At 41.1% G+C, this 22,156-nt stretch overlaps 3 protein-coding genes and 1 long non-coding RNA gene across 6 annotated transcripts in view; 3 read left to right on the top strand and 1 right to left on the bottom strand.

The window, feature by feature from the left end:
* The window catches only part of LOC121677850 (major facilitator superfamily domain-containing protein 8-like), a 57,596-nt gene extending 57,083 nt beyond the window's left edge, over positions 1-513 (bottom strand). Inside the window, exon 1 of the mRNA XM_042056909.1 lies at positions 212-513. The gene's annotated coding sequence lies outside the window, so the exon portion shown is untranslated. The remainder of the gene's footprint in view (positions 1-211) is intronic.
* On the top strand, positions 398-4,429 carry LOC121677853 (mpv17-like protein 2). Of its 3 annotated transcripts, none has more exons than XM_042056918.1 (6): positions 398-695; positions 918-1,079; positions 2,439-2,515; positions 2,913-3,041; positions 3,832-4,045; positions 4,076-4,429. In XM_042056918.1, the coding sequence occupies exons 1-5, from the start codon at positions 509-511 to the stop codon at positions 4,039-4,041; spliced, it is 765 nt and encodes a 254-aa protein (XP_041912852.1). In that variant the 5' UTR covers positions 398-508; the 3' UTR covers positions 4,042-4,045; positions 4,076-4,429. The 3 variants fall into 3 exon arrangements, with proteins under 3 accessions (XP_041912852.1, XP_041912853.1, XP_041912850.1); XM_042056919.1 differs by having other exon boundaries at positions 3,832-3,891; positions 3,931-4,429; XM_042056916.1 differs by having other exon boundaries at positions 3,832-4,429.
* A 681-nt stretch (positions 4,430-5,110) lies between these two features.
* LOC121678355 (cell wall integrity and stress response component 2-like) lies at positions 5,111-13,942 on the top strand. Its single transcript, XM_042057823.1, has 5 exons — positions 5,111-5,444; positions 6,375-6,585; positions 12,290-12,763; positions 13,330-13,490; positions 13,772-13,942. The coding sequence occupies exons 2-5, from the start codon at positions 6,519-6,521 to the stop codon at positions 13,817-13,819; spliced, it is 750 nt and encodes a 249-aa protein (XP_041913757.1). The 5' UTR covers positions 5,111-5,444; positions 6,375-6,518; the 3' UTR covers positions 13,820-13,942.
* A 4,865-nt stretch (positions 13,943-18,807) lies between these two features.
* Positions 18,808-20,827, top strand: LOC121677544. The gene is made up of 2 exons (XR_006021027.1): positions 18,808-19,418; positions 20,668-20,827. It is a non-coding gene; the product is annotated as an uncharacterized LOC121677544 (long non-coding RNA).
* Positions 20,828-22,156: the final 1,329 nt, after the last annotated feature.

Genomic DNA, 22,156 nt, shown 5'->3' on the forward strand with positions numbered 1-22,156 from the left:
CTATTTAAACTACTCAACTATTTAACTGTTTAGACATTTCAACTGTCAGTTGTTATCAACTATGACTCCTGCCAACTGTTTCCAAATAAAAGTTTGTTTTGCATTTTATGTTAATATACAGTATGTTTATATTTTCATGCACTGGTAATTTCCTCGAAATTACATTTTCTAGTTTATATTAGTAGATTGAACACATTTTGATGTGGCTTACATTTTCAGACTATAACTCTCCCATAACTCGAATTCATTCATCAGGTAACAATCCATCCTTTGCTATGCTGTTTCTGCCTTTCGTTTATCTGTTCTGTTCAATAGGTTGTATCCACTCCTGTCCACTAGGTGTCAGTAGCCATCCTAACGTTCTCAAATATGCGAATTGCTACTAAAGAAAGACCACTTGCCTTGTGTTAGTTGAAAAGTTTACAGTAGGAAAACTGAGGACCTGTTCGTTAACTTCTACTTCGGCAGAAGTCATTTTGGTACCATATTGACAATTATTAATCAACAGATGATTCCCCGGGGCAAAGACTTTTTAGTGCGGATATCCTTTTACTGGAAGCCTTTTTTCAAAGGAAGGTTTCTGCTTGTGACCAACACGCTAAGTGGTGGGGTTATGCTTTCATTTGGAGACATCATTCAGCAGAGCCGAGAAATGCGAAAGTCACCTGGCAAAACTCGAGACTGGCACCGAACAGGTAAAGTGATAAGTCATGTCTGGTTTAGTTTGTTTCGGTTCACATCAAGATTTTGTTTTGGGCAAACCATGAACTCTTGTACAAAACTGCTGCAGCAACTTGTTTTCGTGGCGACGAAGTAAATCATTAACTGTCAGAAGTTGTTGCAACATTACTTGCTTACACGACAGTCCGATGTATCAAATCTCCAGCACTGTTAACTGTGGTAATGCTTCTTCACAGCACGGATGGCTATCGTTGGGAGTTCGATGGGACCCTTTCTTCATTACTGGTATTTATGGCTTGACAAGATATATGTCGGGAAAGCTGTTAAGACTGTCGCAAAGAAGGTTTTGGTTGACCAGCTAGTTGCATCACCAATTCTTGGGGCATGGTACTTCTTAGGTGAGTTCACAGCATCATCTACCTAGGGCAGTTAGTAACCACCAGTCAGGGCTTAAAATTCATTTTTCAAAATGGGGGGGAATTCCCCCCTTAGGTTATTCATGTAGGGGGGATTTACACAATTTGGGGGGGAGGGGGGGTCGATTCTGATACCAAGTCAAGAATTGCGATTTCAATACTTCGATACTTTTTAAAAAAAAGTGTTTGATTTTGGGGCCCCCACCACCCTGACATCATCAGTAATATATACTGTAGTGGGATCATTCACAACAGTGGACATCCTAGATTCTGCTTGACTCTCTCCACACACACAAACACACACTGAAAATGATAGCTTATGTGATATGTTTTTATCATATATTTTTGAATTCATATAGAGTGTATTTATTTAATAATGCATTTTTTAAAGTATAGCATTTTACTAGTAATTACTACTAGCTAAACATATTTAGTAATTTGAATGCCTCATATTGACGTTTAACCTATAACACTTAGGCATATCTTTAATGTGGTGTGTAGGTCCAATTGAGTGCACATTGGTGATGAGTAGGTGTAATTGAGTGCCTGTCACTTTAAGAAAATACCTGAGAGTAATTCTATGGAGTAATTAGCCCCCCTTCAACCTGACGGTTTTAGGCTGTAGTCGCTAGTGAATAAAAGTTGTGCATAGTGCGGTATGTGTATGCAAATCATTATGTTTTCTATGTCATTAGATACAATAAATGTTGACATGTCGAAGACAATCTTTCTGGGATCAAGTGTTGACGTGACCTGAGCTAGCAGGATAGTTACCAAGGAGCTCTTTCCAGATGTAAAAGTTTGCCATGGTAGCGTAGCCTATTTGCGTAAGCGCAAAGTGGTTCTCTCTCTCTCTCTCTCTCTCTCTCTCTCTCCGTGTGTGTGTGCGTCTGCATGAGGCTATGTTCAATTCAACTCGGTAGTTGATCAGTCCGGTCAATAGCACCGCATTCACGCCACTTAATGATTAGGCTATATTAACGTCATCAGACAGGCTGTAAAAGTGTATGCGGGAATTTCTCGCATTATGATGGCTAGAGTTGCGGGATTTGAACAAATTATGCGCAATACCCGCAATCCCGCAGTGAAATTTAAGCCCTGACCAGTATCCAGAAAGTTCTAGATGTAGAAACTTCATGATTATCTGCATTGTTGACTTTTTAGACCTTTATCTTGACATAAAACTTAATAACTACATCCGACTTCATGATGTTAGTTGTTGCACTAAACTAAATTCTCATAAACTACTACCACTATTAACCACTCACACTAAGTAAATGGCATGCTTTTATATGTACTCAGACGAAGTCTAATAGTAAGTTGCATGATCTTCTGTCCCAGGCATGAGTGCTCTGGAGGGACACGGGATGATGAAAGGCTGCACAGAATTCGCTGAGAAGTTCTGGGAGTTCTATAAGGTCAGGACTAAAGTGTGTTTTTCTGATTTAACAGACTGGGCCGGGCCCTAATTCAAAAGGCGGGCAAGTGTGTAAAGTATATCAACAAGCAACGTTCTCATGCATGAACTATAGCTATCATGTTGCATGTGGGAGTATTGAGTGGACTCATCAGTGTTAAGGTCTTACTTATGGCATTAGATTAGCAAATTGATTTTGCCTTGTTATTAAGATAGCTTTAGTTAGACTTTAGACTTAGTCTAGTTATTAAGATAGCTTTAGTTAGACTTTAGACTTAGCACTTTGCCCAGCATTCAAATGAGTGCCCACTGTGTTTCTTGAGTTGTTTGCAAAAGAAAGAAGTACGTAAAACCAAGTGAATGAAAAGAACGATCTCCTCCGTGTTTTCTGCCCACAGGCTGACTGGTGCGTCTGGCCTGCCGCACAGATGATCAACTTCTATTTCCTGCCCTCGCGGTTTCGTGTTGTTTATGTGAACACCGTTACTCTGGGGTGGGATACCTATCTGTCTTATCTGAAGCACAGAGTAAGTACACATAATCCGTAGTCATCCACCAATCTCCCTGCTTTGGATAGGGTCTGTACAAAACAGGGAAAAATGCTGCCTTTTAAGATATCTAACAGGGAAGCGAGCCATTGAGGCATGTCCGAATCAAATATTTCTGTGAATGCTGCCTCATAAGATACCTTAGTTTTGATGAGTTTTGAAGGCAGCATTGATGTATCCTTCATGCTGCCTTCAATGTCAAAAATTCTATTTCATTGTGAGCAACCTATTGCTGCAGTCGAACGTTACGTTATTCTTCTTTCTGGTATCCTGACAACGTTGTTCTGTGTGGCTATCTTGCTAGGCTGTCCGAAACAAAGTTCGTTCGTAGCTGTTACCTTGATGCCTGCAACGGCGAGTGACTCGGCAGAGAGCTGAAGGCAGCGAGACAGCAGACAGCTGCCTTCCCTTTCGTACAGACCCATAGTTCTCTTAATAACCATTACCTGGTAATGACATGTGGCGAATAAACCACCTAATAAGCATTCACAAGAACAGGGCAGTATTCAAACCGATACAGACAAGGTCACCACGACAGTTACAACGTGCTCTGACAGACTTTGCCCAGGTTTGAGAGTAGCGCAAACTGGCAAGTCATAAGATAACTGTTACTATGTGCCTAGCTCAGGGACAATATGGTGGCAGCTACTGAGATCGAACTCACAACCTGGTGCTCGACTCAAAGACCCAGGTCACAGATGAGACCACTAGACAAACTGCCACCGTTTCAAAGTTTAAAAGTACTGTATTGTAACTCGTGTTCACACAGACGACGGGACACGGAGACGAGATGTTGATGGTGGAGCCGTCAGCAGAGACGAGTCTGGAGGCAGAGACGCCACTGCTCGCCGAGAAACTCAGTCTGGAGGCAGAGACGCCACTGCTCGCCGAGAAACTCAGTCTGGGGGCAGAGACGCCACTGCTCGCGGAGAAACTCAGTCTGGGGGCAGAGACGCCACCACTCACGGAGAAACTCTAGAACTGGAACACTGATCACAGAGTTCTCTAGAGCCGGAACTGCACTGTCGGAACACATAGCAGACCTGAGCAGAGCTATGCCAGGGCTGCACCGTAGTGGGTGGGATGCTCTACACTGCCACCTGCTGTTCGATGGGTTTCTCAAAGACCTCAGGGGCTCCTCTCATCTCTCTGCTTATAATAATCATGTCTGCTTTGCAGCATATGCCCCACATCTGAATTGCTCCAAATGATATTGTGGATTGAGGATTGTTGATTGGATGAACTTTGTAAAATTGCTACAGTTCTGTTCTGTAGGACACCTTGTGCATTCTTTTTTGGGGCTGTATGGGATAAGTGTGAATGTATAAGTATAAGTATACTCTTTTGATCCCGTGAGGGAAACTGGTCTCTGCATTTATCCCAATCTGTGAATTAGTGAAACGCACACAGCACACAGCGTACACACAGTGAGGTGAAGCACACACTAATCCCGGTGCAGTGAGCTGTCTGCAACAACAGCGGCGCTCGAGGAGCAGTGAGTGGTTAGGTGCCTTGCTCAAGGGCTGTCAGTAAGTCTCCGTCAGTAAGCCCAGAGAATGTCTAATAAGGGGAGAACCGCCACTCTCGGGAAACTTCCGGTTTCTGAACTGGTTGCAGTTCCTTTTCTGGTTCCACATGAGGGCGCTCAAGAATAAGTGCAGAATGAATGGAGGCCTGTGGAGCTGTACCCCTCAAATCCACTTTTCTCGGGATATAATTTTTTGCCCAGAAATTTGTATGTTGCAGTCGAAAGAGGAGGCAGAGAAAATACAAACCGCTGAGTATTATATTTTTTGAGTCACTTATTTGTTCTAAAAAGCCTTTCAAATGTGTCAATGACGTCATTCATTAGCAGAAAGCTAGTGTGTTGTGGGCAACAACGACCCAACCTGTAAGGAATCGAAAGGACGTGACTACTCGTTCATTCAACTTTTGACCTATAATCCATATTGAGCTTGCAGAAACCACAATCAAATATTCAATTTCTCAACGACAACCAGGTGAAAGAGACAAATTTAGCCGTCTAGCTCCATAGACCCCTATTGTTTTTGCACTTATTCGTGATCGCCCCTAGCGGAACTGCAACAGATTGCAGGTACAATGGAGTTAATAGGGAGTGATCCGGCTCTCCGTAAACGTGCTCTTCTTTGAACTAGATTCTGTGGGCGTTGCAGTGTTTTCTTCCTAGTAAATCACACAGGAAGGATGAACGTGTCTTGTGGGCAAACCCATATCTAGACGCCCATCTAGGCCAAACAAAAACCACATCCTTTCCAATAGCAGAGCGGAGTGTTTAAACTATGTGATGTTGAAATCGTGCCGATAAATAATCCTTCTATTTAAAAAGACACCTGACACCAGGGACACAGTCAAGGCTTAAAGGTATTTAAGCATAAATAATGTATTGTAAACAATGTGATGTTTGAAGTATGTGTACTTTTTTCATTTGATTAAGGTTACAATTATCACCTAAATCTATTGTCAAGAACAAAAGATGTTCCAGCATACAAATTGATTTGTTACTACAGAAAATGACTGTAAATGCCTTGTGTTACACTCAGTGTGTAAGAGTAGTGGGAAGCACAAAACCGCTGTGCCTATCTGATTATCACCGTTGATTCTGCCGTCGGAGTACAATCCTCAGCTTCACCTTCTCCCGGCGTCACCGCCATATGTGCCCTCCAGCAACTCTATTGTGCAGGTCTGATGTACTGACCAGTACACCCCATGCTGCTGAAGTTCTGTTCTCCTGACCTCTGCTGAGCCTTCATTAAGCTTCACCACCAATGTGCAGTGGTACTGTACAAGATGACTGTATTTTGACTGTTATTCTGTGAGTTTGTAATACATTTTCATTCACTGCTGGACATTTTAAATGTTTGTGCTAGTTCTACTTACTTATTAGTTTGTTTGGCTGATTTATGAATCTTGGATAAAGTTTCCCCAGTTATAAAATGCTAAACAGCTGTTAATCATTCTTATTCATAGTGGGTTTTTAAAGATGTGTGTTTTATTGTATTGTCTCAAGTCTTGTGGGTAAAAACCTGTTGGATAGCATTTTCTGAGATAAGACTTCGCAAATAACTGTAGTGTTGCTTTCCAATCAGCATAGATTTGTATAAAGTTTTGATAGCTCCGTCAGATCAACTGGAGTTATTATTAAGTTTCCACACTCCTATCATCTCTTTGTAGGCACTCAATGAAACACATGAAGCAGTTTTGTTGTATAAATTCTGCCTAATTAAACGGTGTGTGCGTGCCTCAGCTGCCGCGGTTGGGTCAAACATTCCTGTTTACTCTGTTCCCATCAAGCCAGAGATATAGGTACCGCTACAGGTTGGCCTCAGCCCCGCCTCTCCTTCACATCAACATCCTGCTTTCAAGGATGTGGGCTGCGTGATCACACAGAGATCGCTCGCAGGCCACTATTGTTTCCTGTCATTTGCGTCCTGCGCCATGGCGAGAGCGCTTCCCATCACGGCGCTTCTCCTGCTCCTGCTCACAGGACTCTGTCACTCACAAGGTAAGGGCGCGCTGTCTCTGTCACTCACAAGGTAAGGGCACGATGTCTCATGTGAAGTATTGTGTGCTCCTGATGTCTGAGCTACGGTTTCAGATGCAAAACAGCTGCAGATGAATGTCTTGTGTCAATATAATAAAGTTTTGAGTGCACACTGAGCTGTTAATAGTTCCTGATGGTTGAAATGTTTGTAGGCAGCAAATAGGGTTCCAAATGGAATTGTCTGTTTTGGTCAAACTTGATATAAGGACAGAGAAAAAGAAAGTGTTTGGTTCAAAGACTATCTTACAGTGACAGGGTAGCCCACACACTCACTATGCGGTTATGAACATGCAACACCAACAGGAGGACAGAAGTTGTGTGTGTGTGTGTGTGTTGTTGGTAGGAAGTTGGGCACGTTGGCAAAGATTGACTGAAGCACAAACACACAGCGTCAGTTTTGCTTTGTTGACAGAGGCCAACGCAACACACCCATCATTGTGATACGGCTCAGGACACTCACTTTTAATCTCACTCTCAATGTGTGAGAGTTGCCAGCTCTGTATTATAGTGGTTACAAGGGCATACCATTATATCAACAGTTCATTTAAAATGTAAATTATTGCGAAGGTGCAGTCAAGTGCAAAGTCTTACAAAGTTTACAACAGCACATTAAGTGCAGTACATTGAGACACAGGCACAAGGTCTTTGAGTGTGTGTGTGGTAACTGGGCCACACTGGCCAAACACTGCACATGTACTGACTGTGCTAAACAGATGTGTGTGTGTGAAACACTGCACATGCACTGACACTGCTAAACAGATGCATTTGCATGAATAAACCAATGTGGTAAAGAGAACGTCCCCAAGGTTCACCTGCAGACTACCTGTATCTGAAGAGGCCCACTGCATTTGCAGAAGTCAGCACAGCAAGGTGCTTAACACAATACACAAAACGTTTTCAGGCGCTGTGCCAGAATTCAGGCGTGGGCCAGGCCATTTACGTCATTTATTTGAAAATAGGCAATTACATATGACTGTAAGTGTTTGTTAACTTTAGGCACAGACATTTTCCTTGCTTTAATACCTGAAAAGATTCCTGATAGAGCTATGTGGGGAGAGCAGATGAAGTTGTATCTGTGGAAATGACAGAGGTGGAAAAGTCCTACCAAATATCTGTGCCAACCATTCATTTAAACCAGCTGATTCTAATTAGCACAACTCCTCAGCCAGGTGCACCAGGTAGACCCAATACACTGTTGGACTTTACTTTCTGAAGCTGGACCTTAGCCTGGCAAAAGCAAGACTCATTCACAAAGTGCATAGAGTCTGGTCACTCATGATTGGAATTTGTGTACAAGAACTTTTAAATCATTGGTCTGGCCAATCCAATCACATTGATCAATCAGAGACTCCTACAGTAACGTTACCTCCTACTTAGCCAAAACTTTACAAACTGACAAAAAAACAGCATTGGCAATCAGGAAACAATGTGAGTGGGACTATAGCTTTGCCGTAAATACATTTCTGCATTTTAAATATTTGCAGATCTTGTTCCTGCCGTTTACCATAGCCATTTTGGTTTGGTCACTCCCTGTCGTTGCTGATTGGCCAGGTAGTGTAACCCGGCGGTCCCCAACCACCGGGCCGCAGGACATTCCTAACCGGGCCATAGCCTACGACATGAGTTTAAAAAAAAATGCATGCAAACTAAATTTAATTTGCAATAATGTCACGTTTTTACATGGCATAGGCCTATATGTAGTTGTTTGATTGCACGCATGTTTGCATTTTGCAAGGTCTATTTTCTTACGTGTGCCCCGCCTTCAACACTTTTACATATTGCCTTCAGCGCTGCGCAGCCTCAGGTCAGCTCACTTCACTTGATCAGTTCTTGGCGAACGGTAGTGTCACACGAAGTTAACTAAACTGCTAAAATGAGCAACAAAAAACAAGGATCTTTAGCAGGTCACTGGCCAGAGTGTTTGAGTTGCGAGAGCCGCTGCAGAGATTTCTTACAGAAAAAAAGTCACCGTTAGCTGCACATTTTAGTGATGAGGACTGGGTGTCAAAACTCGCTTACCTGTGTGACATATTCGGGTTGCTTAATGACCTCAACCTGTCACTCCAGGGGAGAATGACGACTGTCTTTAAACTGGCAGATAAAGTCGCTGCATTTAAAGCCAAGCTTGATTTGTGGGGACGACGAGTGGACCGGGGTGTATTTGATATGTTCAAAACAGTAGTGGGGGTTTTGGGAGAGACTGAGGCAGGGCCCTTTCTCTTGCAGCTGGTGTGCGATAACCTTGTTGCGCTTTCAAATGAGTTTGAGCGTTAGGCTACTTCCCATCCTCCAAAGATCCACGACAAACCAATGAGTGGGTCCGCAACCCATTTGTCAATATCCCGAATAGTAACTTGTCAGCGCAGGAGGAAGAGCAGTTGATCGAAATTGCAAATGACTGTGGTCTTAAGAGTGTGTATAAGGAAACCTCTCTGGCGGGTTTTTGAATCAAAACCAAAGCAGAATATCCCGAGAGCCGTAAAAGCGCTGAAAACGTTTCCCACCACGTATCTATGCGAGGCCGGGTTTTCGGCAATGACTGCAACTATAAGACCAAATTGCGCAATCGACTGGACATTTCAAACACACTGAGGGTGTCGCTGTCTTCCATTACCCCCAGATGGAAGCTTCTTGTTGCAGGGAAACAAGCAGGGCTCCCACTGATTATATTCGTAATGCACATTTAGTTCCCATGTTTTGTTCCCATATTTTGTTAAGCAGCTTCAAGTCGTTCAATATTCATAGTTCATATTGTTCAATTTTCACTTCAAGTTCACGTTTTTCACAAGAGATCGTTACCTTCACTGTTCATACATAACTGGAGCTAGTTCTTTTCAAGTAATGCATGCACAACACATATGGAACATGGAACCCCCCGCCGGTCCGTGAAAAAAAAAAAAGGAATCAAACCGGTCCATGGTACATAAAAGGTTGGGGACCCCTGGTGTAACCGATGGAAACGTTAGTGAACTATTGAGTTCTAGAGTAGACTAGTCTCTTCAAGTGGGGTGTAGCCTACTACGAATCTCGATTAGTGGGTTAGCGAGGTATGTTGCGCTCAAAGCCAGGCTATGCTGTGACACGAAAGTGGATCTGTTTTAGTGTCGCTATATCACCATGGTATCTTATTCTGTCAACCAAACCTCCTCCCGACCAGGTTATGTGCTAAGTTATAGCTCAAATCGTGTAATCTACCGCACACTGACCAATCAATTGTCTTAAAAACGAAGTTATCTCACGTGTAGGATTCTGTCATATATCTTACAGGTGGAGCTCCACCTCTACTAACATTTTGGATCTCGAATGCGCTTTAATAGTAACCTGACCCTAGCCAGATGAATTTCGTTCCGCTTAGCTCCGCCTAGCTTCACTCACATCCATCTGGGACCTCTTCCATTGAGAGCGATTTCTGCAACCGACCAGGGCCGTTTCAAGGAATTTGGGGGCCCCAAGCAAAATGGACATGGAGCCCCCCCCCCCCCCCCAACCACCGCATAGCCATACAGTTTAAGTTCACCCACAGTTTATATAAATACAAAATGTTGACAGTGCAAATACTGCAGTTGCATATATATACTGTGCATTAGTTTTGAACATTTTGAACATTTGAACATTTGCAAAAACACCACCGTACCATAAAATCCAATATAAATGTAAAAAAAGTGCACAATAACTTAATCCAACATACTTAAACACACACACACACACACTCACATTAACATTTTTCAGTTCTCACAAAGTGAGAAAATAAAACACTGCCATCTTATGCAGAAAAATGATGCATTGTTTAAACTATAAAGAGTGCAGGTTGTATAGCAATTTAAAAATCCAACATAAATACAAGTACACACACACACACACATAAGATTAACCTTTCAGGCCATCAGTGGAGGTATCCATAGGAAGAGCCTGAGGACTGAGAAATTTAAGCAAAGCACCTTGCGGGAGAAAGAAAAGATATGTTAGCATTTCCATATTTTGATATTTAGAAGGGATGCAGCTGCTTTCACAACTACCAATGCTTACTGTAAAAACATCCCAAGCTAATGTTATACAGTACATTGACCTAGGCCTACTTGTAGCTTAACATAGCATTTAAGCATTCTGCGGTTTGAAAATTAGACAGACGCACCTGGTGCTTTAAAGACAGTAAACAGCTGGCTACTAGACATGAAAGTTCCAGTCTGCTTTGATGCACGGAATTTATCGTGTGGTTTTCCTAACCCCCATTTGGTAAATAGATTATCACGGTCGAATAGTTAGTATAGCAGAGAAGCTATGCCACTTTCATCAAACCCTATTACAAAGCTATAGCAATGTTATGTCATTAAATACGATAAACAGTGATTCTGGAACAGATCTGCGTCTTCCTTATCCCGTTAATAAACATATTACAGTATGTAAACATATTCCGTCCGTTCGGAAAAAAAAAAAGTTGCGCTAACTGTTCTAGTTTGTTACAAGCAGCATGGGCCAGTTGTTAACATAAACATTTTTTGCTAGGCTAGCCTTCCTGCTGCGACATTACACCATTTATACAAGACAAGTAGAGATATTTTATCCAGTGTAATTTATCACTTACCACTATCTTGTTTTTTCATGTCATCCTCTTCCTTTCTCTTCTGGCTTCGGGACGCATAACTCCACTTCATTATGACTGCCGAGGTTTTATATTTTCGCGGCAGCAGCAGAGACCACAAACCTGGCTGGCTGGCTGCTGTCAGCGACTACTGAGAGGGGCCCCCTTGAGGGGGATCCCGGTATTGCCGGTAACAGTGTCGTTGCACTTTACTGCATTGACTATCAAAGGGGCGCTCACAGTTTGGCGTTGCATTTTATTCTTAACCAGTCGTTGTCTTGGGGCCCCTGGCCAGCTCGGGGCCCCAAGAAATTGCTTGGTTTGCTTGCCTTCTAGTGACTGGCCTGTATGGTTCAGCCAATCAGGACGCAGGGCGGGAGTTTCATAGCGTAGAAGCGACTGTGAGACTGTTATTAGCGTCACGGGTTGGCTTCGATGTGAGTGGTTGAAGTAGCACGTCAATAGATGACGGACAAGTGGCTTATTCAATCATATGCAAGCATTTTTTGATTAGGCCCAGCCTTCTGAAGCAACATTTCAATGGATCGGTTCCAGATGGATGAGTGGAGCTAGACGGAGCGAAATTCATCTGGCTAGGGTCAGGTTACTTTAATAGTGCTGTGCGTGCAAATATCCCACTATGGACGTGCATACCATACAACAACTGATGACAATTGATTTATTTGATGTTATAGGCCTAGGTTAGACACAAAAAAAGACCGCAGTGTAGATTAAGCTATCGCTCATGAATGCGGAAGTAATTGTTTTTAAATAGAGGCGGTCTTGTGCGTCTCCACGTTTCACGATTGGCCAAAGTCATCCCAACACCGAGAACGCGCACAGATCTGAGCTGAAAGCCTAGTTTGACAAATATATTACATAACTGCTATCGTAGTATCAGTAGTATCTTAACGTATACCCCTAAGTCAAGGCTTTGTCAAGCCTCGATATGTCTACATAGCCTAGATATGTCTAACATGCTTCGTAGTAAACCCCACTGAAAGGAGATCTATAGAAGGCGTGGCCAGGCTAGGACTTTTCCACTTCTGGTAAATGATTAATAGGCTGCTCTTATCTATACCACAGGAGCGACATCATCAATAAAGCCACCTGTGACGTCAACACTCACAGCAACCCCGTCATCAACAAGAACAGTATCTACATCATCATCAACAACAACAACAACAACAACAACATCAGCAGCAGGATCTACAGGCAAACCTATCACTGTCTCATCTACAGCTGCCGCAGCAGCACAAAGTCCCACAGGGTCCCCATCCACAAGCAAAACCACAGAGGATAGAAAAGCAACACAGTCCGCAGAGTCCAGATCCACACCAGCTAATGCTGTCAGTGCTACTGTGCCCACTCACACCTCCAATGGCACTCAAGATGGAACTACACCCAAACAAGAAGTTAATGGAACTGCACCCAGTCAAAATGACACCGGTACAACTACACCCAGTCAAGATGGAACTACCCCACATTCAACCAACTCTACGACCCCCAGTATGAGCACCACACTTGGGCCTTACAACTCAAGCTCAACCACAAGCACAGGTTGGTGATCACGAATTCCTCATCTGAAACCAGCAGTAGTGTTTTTGGAGACGCAGTATCGACTGTGCCTCGCGTTTAATATTTGTGCTTATTTAACTGTGCTCATTTAATACCTGTGCTCATTTATCACCTGTGTTCATTTATTACCTGTGTTCATTTATTACCTGTGCTCATTTATTACCTGTGTTCATTTATTACTTGTGTTCATTTAATACCTGTGTTCATTTATTACCTGTGCTCATTTATTACCTGTGCTCATTTAATACCTGTGTTCATTTATTACCTGTGTTCATTTATCACCTGTGTTCATTTATTACTTGTGTTCATTTATCACCTGTGCTCATGTGTTACCTGTGCTCATGTGTTACCTGTGCTCATGTATTACTTGTGCTCATGTATTACCTGTGCTCATTTATCACCTGTGCTCATGTATCACCTGTGCTCAGTAGGTCCTACTTGCCCTGTTGTAGGGCTTGTTTACTTTGACTACTTGTTCAGTATTTTAGGGTGTTTACTGTGAGTGTGTTTGTTTACGCTGGGTATTTGTTGTTGTTTGTGTTGTTTAGCTATTCTGGGTGGTGTCGTGAAGGGCTTGTCCAAGAGTCCTGGGTTGATTGCGGTGCTGTCCATCTTTGTCATCATTCTGGCCTTGTTGTTGGTGGTCGGGATAGTCAAAGCCGCCACCTCAGGCTCTGCAAAGTTTGAGAGGCTGGATGAAGTACCAATGGTAAGTGAAAAGACATTTAAAATGTTTTAAATTTGTTTTCTTTATAGGTCGTCTGAAAAAATAAGTGTTATGCACAGCTATTGCTGCTTAAGCCAGGGCAGATCAGGCCCTTGTCATCGAGGGTTAGTTATAATCTCTTTTAGTGCATTTACATTAATATAAATACACATTATTACATAATACATTTACCTCTGTCTGTCTCTCTCTCCCTCTCCCTTTCTCTCTCTCTCTCTCTCTCTCTCTCTCTCTCTTTCTCTCCCTCTCTCGTTCTTTCCCCACAGGGTCACATTAATGAAGACTCTCCTTTTGCTCAGTACCCACCCAAATGAAGAAGTCAACTCAAATGCTTAAATGACACAAATGAATGAATAATGACCTTGAAGTGCTGTGTATTTGTAATATGTGTTTATGAGCCAAAAAAAACATTAAAGAAATGATGAATGTTAAAAAAAAAATGATATAGCATCACATTTTCTTTTTTTCTGAGCTACATTGTACAGTGTGTGTGTGCACGTGTGCGCTACAGTGTGTGTGTGTGTGTGTGCGTGTGTGTGCGCGCGCTCTCTGTGGACACTGTGATCCCAGATCCCTCATCTCATGGCAGTTCCATGTTTTCTTTTTTGCGATGATTGGATGTTGTGTTTGGAAGAATTTGGCAGCTTTTGTGAGAGTTCACCAAGTTTGGCTCTCCTGTGGTAGGACTAAGGCCCCGCCCCCTCCTGTCCTCCTCATCAACACGCAGTCAGCAGCCGAGGATGGTAGCTACGGTAACTGTCCGTTAGCGCAGTGCGCTGGCAAAAGATTTCCTCTAATTCTAGTCATTTGCCTCCTGCGCCATGCCGACAGCTTTCGTCATCCCTGTAATTCTGTTGATAATTTCCACAGGATTCTCCCAAGGTAAGGGCATTAGGGTTGCAAATAGAATATACTGTAGTGTGGATCTTCTTCTAACACCTGAGCTACTGTCTCAGACACACAATGTCAGGGCTCAATGTCATAAACTTGTTGATACAAAAGGATTTTATTTGCCACACACATATAGAGATGCTTTGTAAAACATGTAGTGGAATGTCATTTAGCTGCTCAACTTCCCTGTGCAGAGATATCACTAACTATAAGTATAAAGAAGACAGATTTAGAAGATTTTGAAAAATACATTGAGAGAGAAGGAGGTAAAAATGATGTGATGAGATTTTTTTTTTAAAAAGTGTTTAATTATAAGACACATCATACAGGAGCAGTTCTGCCATTGATGGTGTATTGCATCGACAAGCCTGGGAAAGGTTGTAGTCTTTATTTACTGGGAAAGGTTGTAATCTTTATTTACTGGAAAAGATTGTAGTCTTTATTTACTGGGAAAGGTTGTAATCTTTATTTACTGGAAAAGGTTGTAGTCTTTATTTACTGGGAAAGGTTGTAGTTATTTACTGGGAAAGGTTGTAGTCTTGATTTACTGGGAAAGGTTGTAGTCTTTATTTACTGGGAAAGGTTATAGTCTTTTTTTTTGTGGCAAGAGGATTCAAGATAGATACATAAAATATGTTTGTGCTTATAGATTTTAAGTTTATTGTATTAGTGGCTCACAGGAAATGTTGTTTCATGCTAGACATAGGATATTATTTTATTGGATATTGCGGGATATCATTAAAATAAATTTCTGACCATAAGTTTACCATAATACATTTCTAACTCAAGGCATTAAGAAAATCCTCAACATATGGATTCTGATGTATCTTATGCAGTCATCGGCAGTTTGTTTTGATGCATTGGAATGTGGGAAAGGGGGTGGAGAGTGCCTAGTGCCTAACCGCATAATAATTTAACATGTGTGTTTAATCGCCTAGCCAGTTAGCGTTGCAGCAAGCTGGAATGTCCTTGGGCAAGTGCCAAGCATTTGAATGAAAGATGGGTCTTGGATCAATTTTCCTCATTTGTGAGGGAAATGTTTTTCTAAAAACTATCATCAATAAGAGATCATATACATTACACACACACACAGAGAAAGAAAGAGAGAGAGAGAGAGAGACTTGGTCAAACAAATTCATTGAATTGCCTCTCACAGTCTTCTATTCAAGTGCTGTAAACAGTCTTGTGGCTTAGATCAAGCCATATGATTCCAGCCAATCAGCACGCTTCTTCAGAAGCATTGAAGGGAGGGGTGTAATTTTATTGGCAAAGTTGAGCATCAACAATCTTTCACCAATTTTGACAGTTTCTTCAAGGATGCATATTTGACATTAGAAAGGTCTCAGTGAATAATTAACCCACTGCCGTTATCGGTCCTACAGGAGCACCCTACACAACACCACCACGCACAGACATGCCCCTGCCTGGGTCATCAGACATAACAACATCGCCGCCATTAACAAATATATCCCTGATACATCCAAATATATCAGCTGATGGATCCACGTCATCACCATCATCATCATCATCATCATCATCATCATCATTATCATCATCAAAAGCAATACCCAACACCACCTCACAATATGTGTTGGTCTTGTGTGGACCAACCACAGCTGAGCACCTCAGTTCAAGATCCAATAAAGGTTTGGGATGCTGAAATCCACCTCCTTCTGTTTGCGATAATTGTTCCAATAGTGTAATTGTAAGCAGTTTTGAGGTCAAGTGTGTGCACCAGTGTAATGTTTACTCTGTTGCTGACATCCTTTCCCCCCTCTGATGCAGGCAAACCACTCTCACGTAACCTGTGGCTGATAGCTTTCTTATGTATTGCTATTTGCATAGTCGTCGGGCCACTGGTGATGTTAATTGCAAAGTGTCTACCACCTGCTGATCAAACACAGATTTCTGAAGGTAAGTTCATTGTAAAAGGCAGAGGTCCTACATCTTAATGAATTACAGAGCCCCCGGCCTAAGACAGAGGTCCTACATCTTAATGAATTACAGAGCCCCCGGCCTAAGGCAGAGGTCCTACATCTTAATGAATTACAGAGCCCCCGGCCTAAGGCAGAGGTCTCCTCCCCTTTTTCTCTCCGAGAGACAGAATGGACATGGCCGTGAGCTTTTATATGTTAGTAGTAGCATGTCATGTATTCACATAGCTGATCTCCACCCAAAACCCGCTGAATAAGATTTGTATGCTTTTTAAAGGCTTTTTAAACTCATTTACCTTCTCTCTTTGTAGACTGTGAATTTGATTTCATAGGAATTTTAACATGTTTCCCAAGTGACTGGGTTATCAGATGTATGAACATCTTCCTCAAACCTTTTGAAGAGCTACTTAGAAACAGGTGGGGAGTTACTGGTAGCTCGCGAGCTACCTGTTGGAGACCCCTGACCTAAAGGGATATGCAAACAAATTAGACAGATTGATAGAAAGAAAGATAAATACTTCAGTATATAATACTCTTTTGATCCCGTGAGGGAAATTTGGTCTCTGCATTTATCTCAGTACTTTATTCATCCCGAAAGAACCAGAAAGTTCACTCACTACACATGCTCATGCAGTGTACACACATGCAAAGACCCCCCCCCCCACACACACACACACACACACACTCAATGGGCCCATAGGAGCTCTGTAATTAAAAAATAAACATAAATGATTGGTTAAATAAATAAATATTTATGTCTTAACGTGGCCTTCTCAGCATACCATAGCATAGAAGAGAATTAAGTTTCTCGTACGCACCAGAAAGTTTTGTAAAAAAAAAAATAAACTAAAAAAAAAAAACCCTAAGATGACATGGGCAAAACATGTTTTTGGGGGCCAAAGATTGTTTCTGGTGCGCAGATACCATAACTTATGCACCACAGAGTTTTGCGTGCGGACGTGAAACTTCTGTTTTTTCCCCGTGTCCCCATAGGAGCACTTTAATAAATAAATAAACAAATAAATTAATGGGTTAAGTAAACAAACACAGTTCAATACCCAGAGAGCATCTGAAACATCCACTGACCCAACAACCCCGGATAGGGCCAGACAACCCAGTACTGGCTATTATCCGGATTATCATCCAGTAACAAGGAAACACACGTCTATTCCTCTCAAAGTTCTGCTTTCTCTCTTCCTTTTCCTAGGAGCAGATGACTGATGGGTAGGCCCTTTATCCACACCAATGAAGAAGCTGACTCAAAGACATAAAAGACAGACCAATGCAAAATGTGACTTCAAAGACTTGTGTGTATTTTAACTGTGTTCACTCTTAAAACGTAAAAATGTGTTCTGGACACAGAGATGTGTAAAAAAAACACACACACAAGTTGTGTTGTTTTCATTGCAAGTTGTGTTATTTCAACATATATTGTGTAACAAATAAAAAAAGGAAACAACACAAACGTGTCCCTATCTGGACACAGAGATGTGCTAAAAACAATGCAAGTTGTGTTGTTTTCATTTAAGAATGTAGGCTACAGGGTGGAACAATTAATAAAAGTTGTAAAAACTAGGCTACTATTTTTCTCTTCTTCTGGCACAACAAACATGCATAAAAGATAAGCCTAGTAGGCCTAGCTTCTCCTGACAAAGATAATATAATCAATATAATGTCGAAAATCATTACATTGTAAGGCACATAATTTATTTATGCACATTAATCAATAATGTCTGAATATAATAGTATATTATAATATATTATGTAAGGGATAATGTATTGTCGGTAATTATCAGAAAATAAGTCTCGACAGGGAGAACAGAACCCCGATGCGCAGCGGAGGTCCCTTCAGGGCGGAACAAGACCCCTCCGCTGCCCGTCGGGGTCTGGTCCGCCCTGTCGGGACTTATTTGCCCAGTAATGACCGGCGTTCTATACATTATCCCTTACTTAACATAGGCCCGAACGTTGAGAAGGCCCATTCATGTGAATGGAACTTTCTGCAGCACTCTGAGGAGCCGTGTAATAAGCAGGGGCGCAGCTACCCATTTTTGAGGGGTATGCAACAACAATATTGCCCCCCCCCCCCCCCCAAAAAAAAAAAAAAAACACAAACAACTAAAGCAAAACAAAAGGCCAATAATTTACACTATTACTTTGCATTAGTATCTATTGAATATGTTTTTAAAGAAATGCTGCCAATTTAATGTTTAACTTGATGTTATACTTGATAAGTAGCCTATTGATAAATTATGCATTGCCACTTTAAGAGAGTCTAAACGGTTCTCATAACGTCCTTTTTCCAGCTATTGCTCACAATGGATAAGGCTGATAGGCACTCTAGCCTTCCCATACAAAAATGTGATATATGGCAATATATGAACATATATGTCAAATAACAGGGACTTATAATTTTACTTATATGGACATATATGTGATTCAAATATTTATGTCAAACATATATTCTAAGCTATATGTCCATACATGCATACAAAATATTTTAATTTCCCATATAAGATGCTATATATCTTCATATACTAGATCCAATTATTTGTTTTCCAAATATATGGAGAAGTTTATGTGTGAATATGTGACAGACTTATATGTAGTCTCTATGTATGGTGGCATACATATCCATACACTAGATTCCACTACTTATTTTCTAAATATATGGAGAACTTTATGTGTGAATATGTGGCAGACATATTTGTAGTCTCCATATATGGTGGCATACATATCCATACACTAGATTACATTACTTATTTTCCAAATGGAGAACAGTGTGAATATATTTGTTTATGTCTTGGCGTCACAGATAAGGTGTCGACTATGCTGCCTTATGTGTCAATGTTTTGTGTGGAGCGCTTTGGGTTGCACTATGTGCATGAAAAATGTGTGAGGCCAAAGCTACTTTAAATATAACGGATGCTTATCGCATCTTGATATGCGCATGCGCACACAGCAATACCCATCCCCCACCCTGGACTGACATTTGAACTCCAACCACGGTGACTTCAACCGTCACTTTTTGTCATGCATCCGACTGTGTAGCCTAAGCTGTACAAACTCTGCTTTTATCATATCCAAGGTAAGAAAGTCTTTAGTAAACGGGAATTAGTTATAAAATATTGTTTTTATAATGTAATGTTAACCAAATCCGTTTGTTAACAGTCTAACCATCATGTTAGAATTAGCTAACGTTAATGTTATCAATTAGCTATCGATAATGTTAGCGAGCTAATATTGCTTACGTTAGCGATGTTAGCTGTTAATGTTAACTTTTCCATTAACTAACTTTACCATTATGTGGAATATCTAGAATGGTAGTTAACATCATATCCAACAACAAGCCTGTCTGAGATGTCGTTATGAATATAAGTTTTAGTTTGAATGAAATATCGTAACACCCCCAATTATCACCACTTTTGTTCAGAAATTCTAAAACAACGATGTTTTTTAACACTTCAAAATAACATTTGCTAAATGAACCTTACATTTTTCAGTAGCCATAGTTCTGTAGATTTGAACAAAATCTGGTTTGGTTCTTAACGGGAGCATTTACTGCCTGAAATATCCGATTTTGTTTACCACGCTCGGAGTTATAGTGCTGGCCTGATGGGTCGCCTATTTACACCGTTTCAACGGCACATGGACGGTTAGACCGAGAATTCTCGTCGTGAAATTAAAATTCCACTGGAGCTCCAAGCGGTTGTGTACACGCAGCCTTACAACACTGTTTACAGCTCCTCGAGTCACGGTAAAATGTCATTTTTGGTACATAGCTAATTTAGATACACCTATGGTGTGGGTGGTTGTGTTTCTTTAGGAGTCTGCTGTCTTGGTTTGTATAGAAATTGATATTAAGTGACACATACACGCAAGACGGTGGAAATACGGGACCGACGGTAATAGGGGGAGTTACGATATAGCAGCTAACTTATATTTAAAGTGGCTGCTAATAACCATGCAGGCTAACGTGAATGTTAGTAGGCCTAAATGGATCTTTAGTTTGTGAAGGGTAGTGTTAAGCCATCCTTACAACAGAAGACTTTGAAGATTTGGGAAAGATTCTTGAAAGATAGTCTTTTGAGTAAAGTTTGAATGGGGGGCATTAGTTAAAAGACTCCAATCTTTCAAGAATCTTTCCCAAATCTTGTCAAAGTATTCTGATGTATGGATCATTAGGCTACATGTTCTTCATCTCATAGCCCTTATTTAAGCTTACTTGTGCCAAGGTGTGTGTTTATTAAAGAGTAATGTAGTAGTGCTTCAGTGATGGTCTTTTCATGTTCTGTGTGTTTTACAGCATATTAATCTTCTCTGTTCCCTGTTTGCAGGTGGTGATTTGTGAGGACTGCTGCCCTGAGAACACGGAGTACATTCTGCATATGCCAAATCAATGTGTGCCACTTCCATAAAGGGGAAAAAAGTTTCTACCTGGAGAGTGTACTCACTGTTTGTGTAGAAAAACTAAACTTTAATAAAAGGTTAAACAAATATTTTGTGTGTTTTCTTTGGAACATCAACAATGTTATACTGATACATATATTGTGACATATTTCTATAAATGTGACATAGCAGAACATTACATACATTTTGCAATATATTTACCTTATATGAGTGCAAATATATGTCCATAGACATATATTTGCAATATATTGGTATCCCTAGTATGCGTACAAATACATAACTTATCATATATTAACATATATGCAACTAACATATATTTGTAATATATTTGTATATCTGGGAAAATATATGTGACATATATAAAAACGGCCAATTTTGCTATATTTTGAAATATATTTGACATGTATGTGTATATATGTGACTTATATGTGTGAAGCATACATTGACATATACATAATATATGTGATTTACATATATTGCCATATATCACATTTTTGTATGGGTTGTTTGTTTGCACCACATTGACAACACAATATTAAGTTATTACAAGGAGCCTTCATTGTTAGGATATGGAAACATGTTGCTACTAGCATGACATTTCTGTTTGCAGTTGACCATTAAAAGTGCAGTATGAGCATGGTAGCCACCTAGCTATCTGAATGGAATAGGCTATGTTTCAATCGGCATTATGCTTAACAAACGCTAGTTAGTCTGTTAACATTCATATTTGCAAGCCTCCAAGTACAGACGTCATCACTTTAAATCCTACCTGTTGCCTTTCACCGTCCTCTTATTTAACTGCTGTTGCATCCCTTGCCATCTCCTTTTCCCTCTTGGAAAAGCTACATATAGAAAAATACCAAATATATTATTTTATTTTTTTTACCATAGCTTTGGCGCCCCCACGGTGCTGCGCCCCTATGCACCGCATATAGCGCATAGTCCTCCACTTTTTGCGCCACTGGTAAATACGTAAGGGATAATGTATTGTCCGCCGGTAATTATCAGAAAATAAGTCTCGACAGGGAGAACAGAACCCCGACGCGCAGCGGGGCGGTTTTGCTTCGACCTGAAGGGACTTATTTTCTGATAATTACCGGCGGACAATACATTATCCCGCTTATTACACGGCTACTTGCCAAAACGAGAAAAAGAAACCTAACACAACGAATCTTTAAAAATGATTTTGCTACCGTTTCGTGTCTTCCGCTGACAAAATAAATAGTTCGCCACACAGATAGAACTTGACAGTTTCAGGTGTTGTGTGGCAACGTCTTACTAGCTTTCCCTTTCAGTGAAATTCCATTGCAATAAGTGAACGGAATTCTTGGGGAGTGATATGAAAGACGTTAACCAACCCGTTGCCATTGACAGCGGTGACTATATACTTTGCCGGTGATTTATATAGATTTAACA

The sequence above is a fragment of the Alosa sapidissima genome, chromosome 12 (assembly GCF_018492685.1).
Source record: "Alosa sapidissima isolate fAloSap1 chromosome 12, fAloSap1.pri, whole genome shotgun sequence".
Lineage (NCBI taxonomy): Eukaryota > Metazoa > Chordata > Actinopteri > Clupeiformes > Clupeidae > Alosa > Alosa sapidissima.

Coding starts and splice junctions, on each gene's coding strand:
- LOC121677853 (XM_042056916.1), top strand. CDS start 509: ATGATTCCCCGGGGCAAAGACTTTTTAGTGCGGATATCCTTTTACTGG. Junction 1,080..2,438: donor TGGGGCATGGTACTTCTTAG/GTGAGTTCACAG, acceptor CTTCTGTCCCAG/GCATGAGTGCTCTGGAGGGA. Junction 2,516..2,912: donor AGTTCTGGGAGTTCTATAAG/GTCAGGACTAAA, acceptor TTCTGCCCACAG/GCTGACTGGTGCGTCTGGCC.
- LOC121678355 (XM_042057823.1), top strand. CDS start 6,519: ATGGCGAGAGCGCTTCCCATCACGGCGCTTCTCCTGCTCCTGCTCACA. Junction 6,586..12,289: donor AGGACTCTGTCACTCACAAG/GTAAGGGCGCGC, acceptor TCTATACCACAG/GAGCGACATCATCAATAAAG. Junction 13,491..13,771: donor GGCTGGATGAAGTACCAATG/GTAAGTGAAAAG, acceptor CTTTCCCCACAG/GGTCACATTAATGAAGACTC.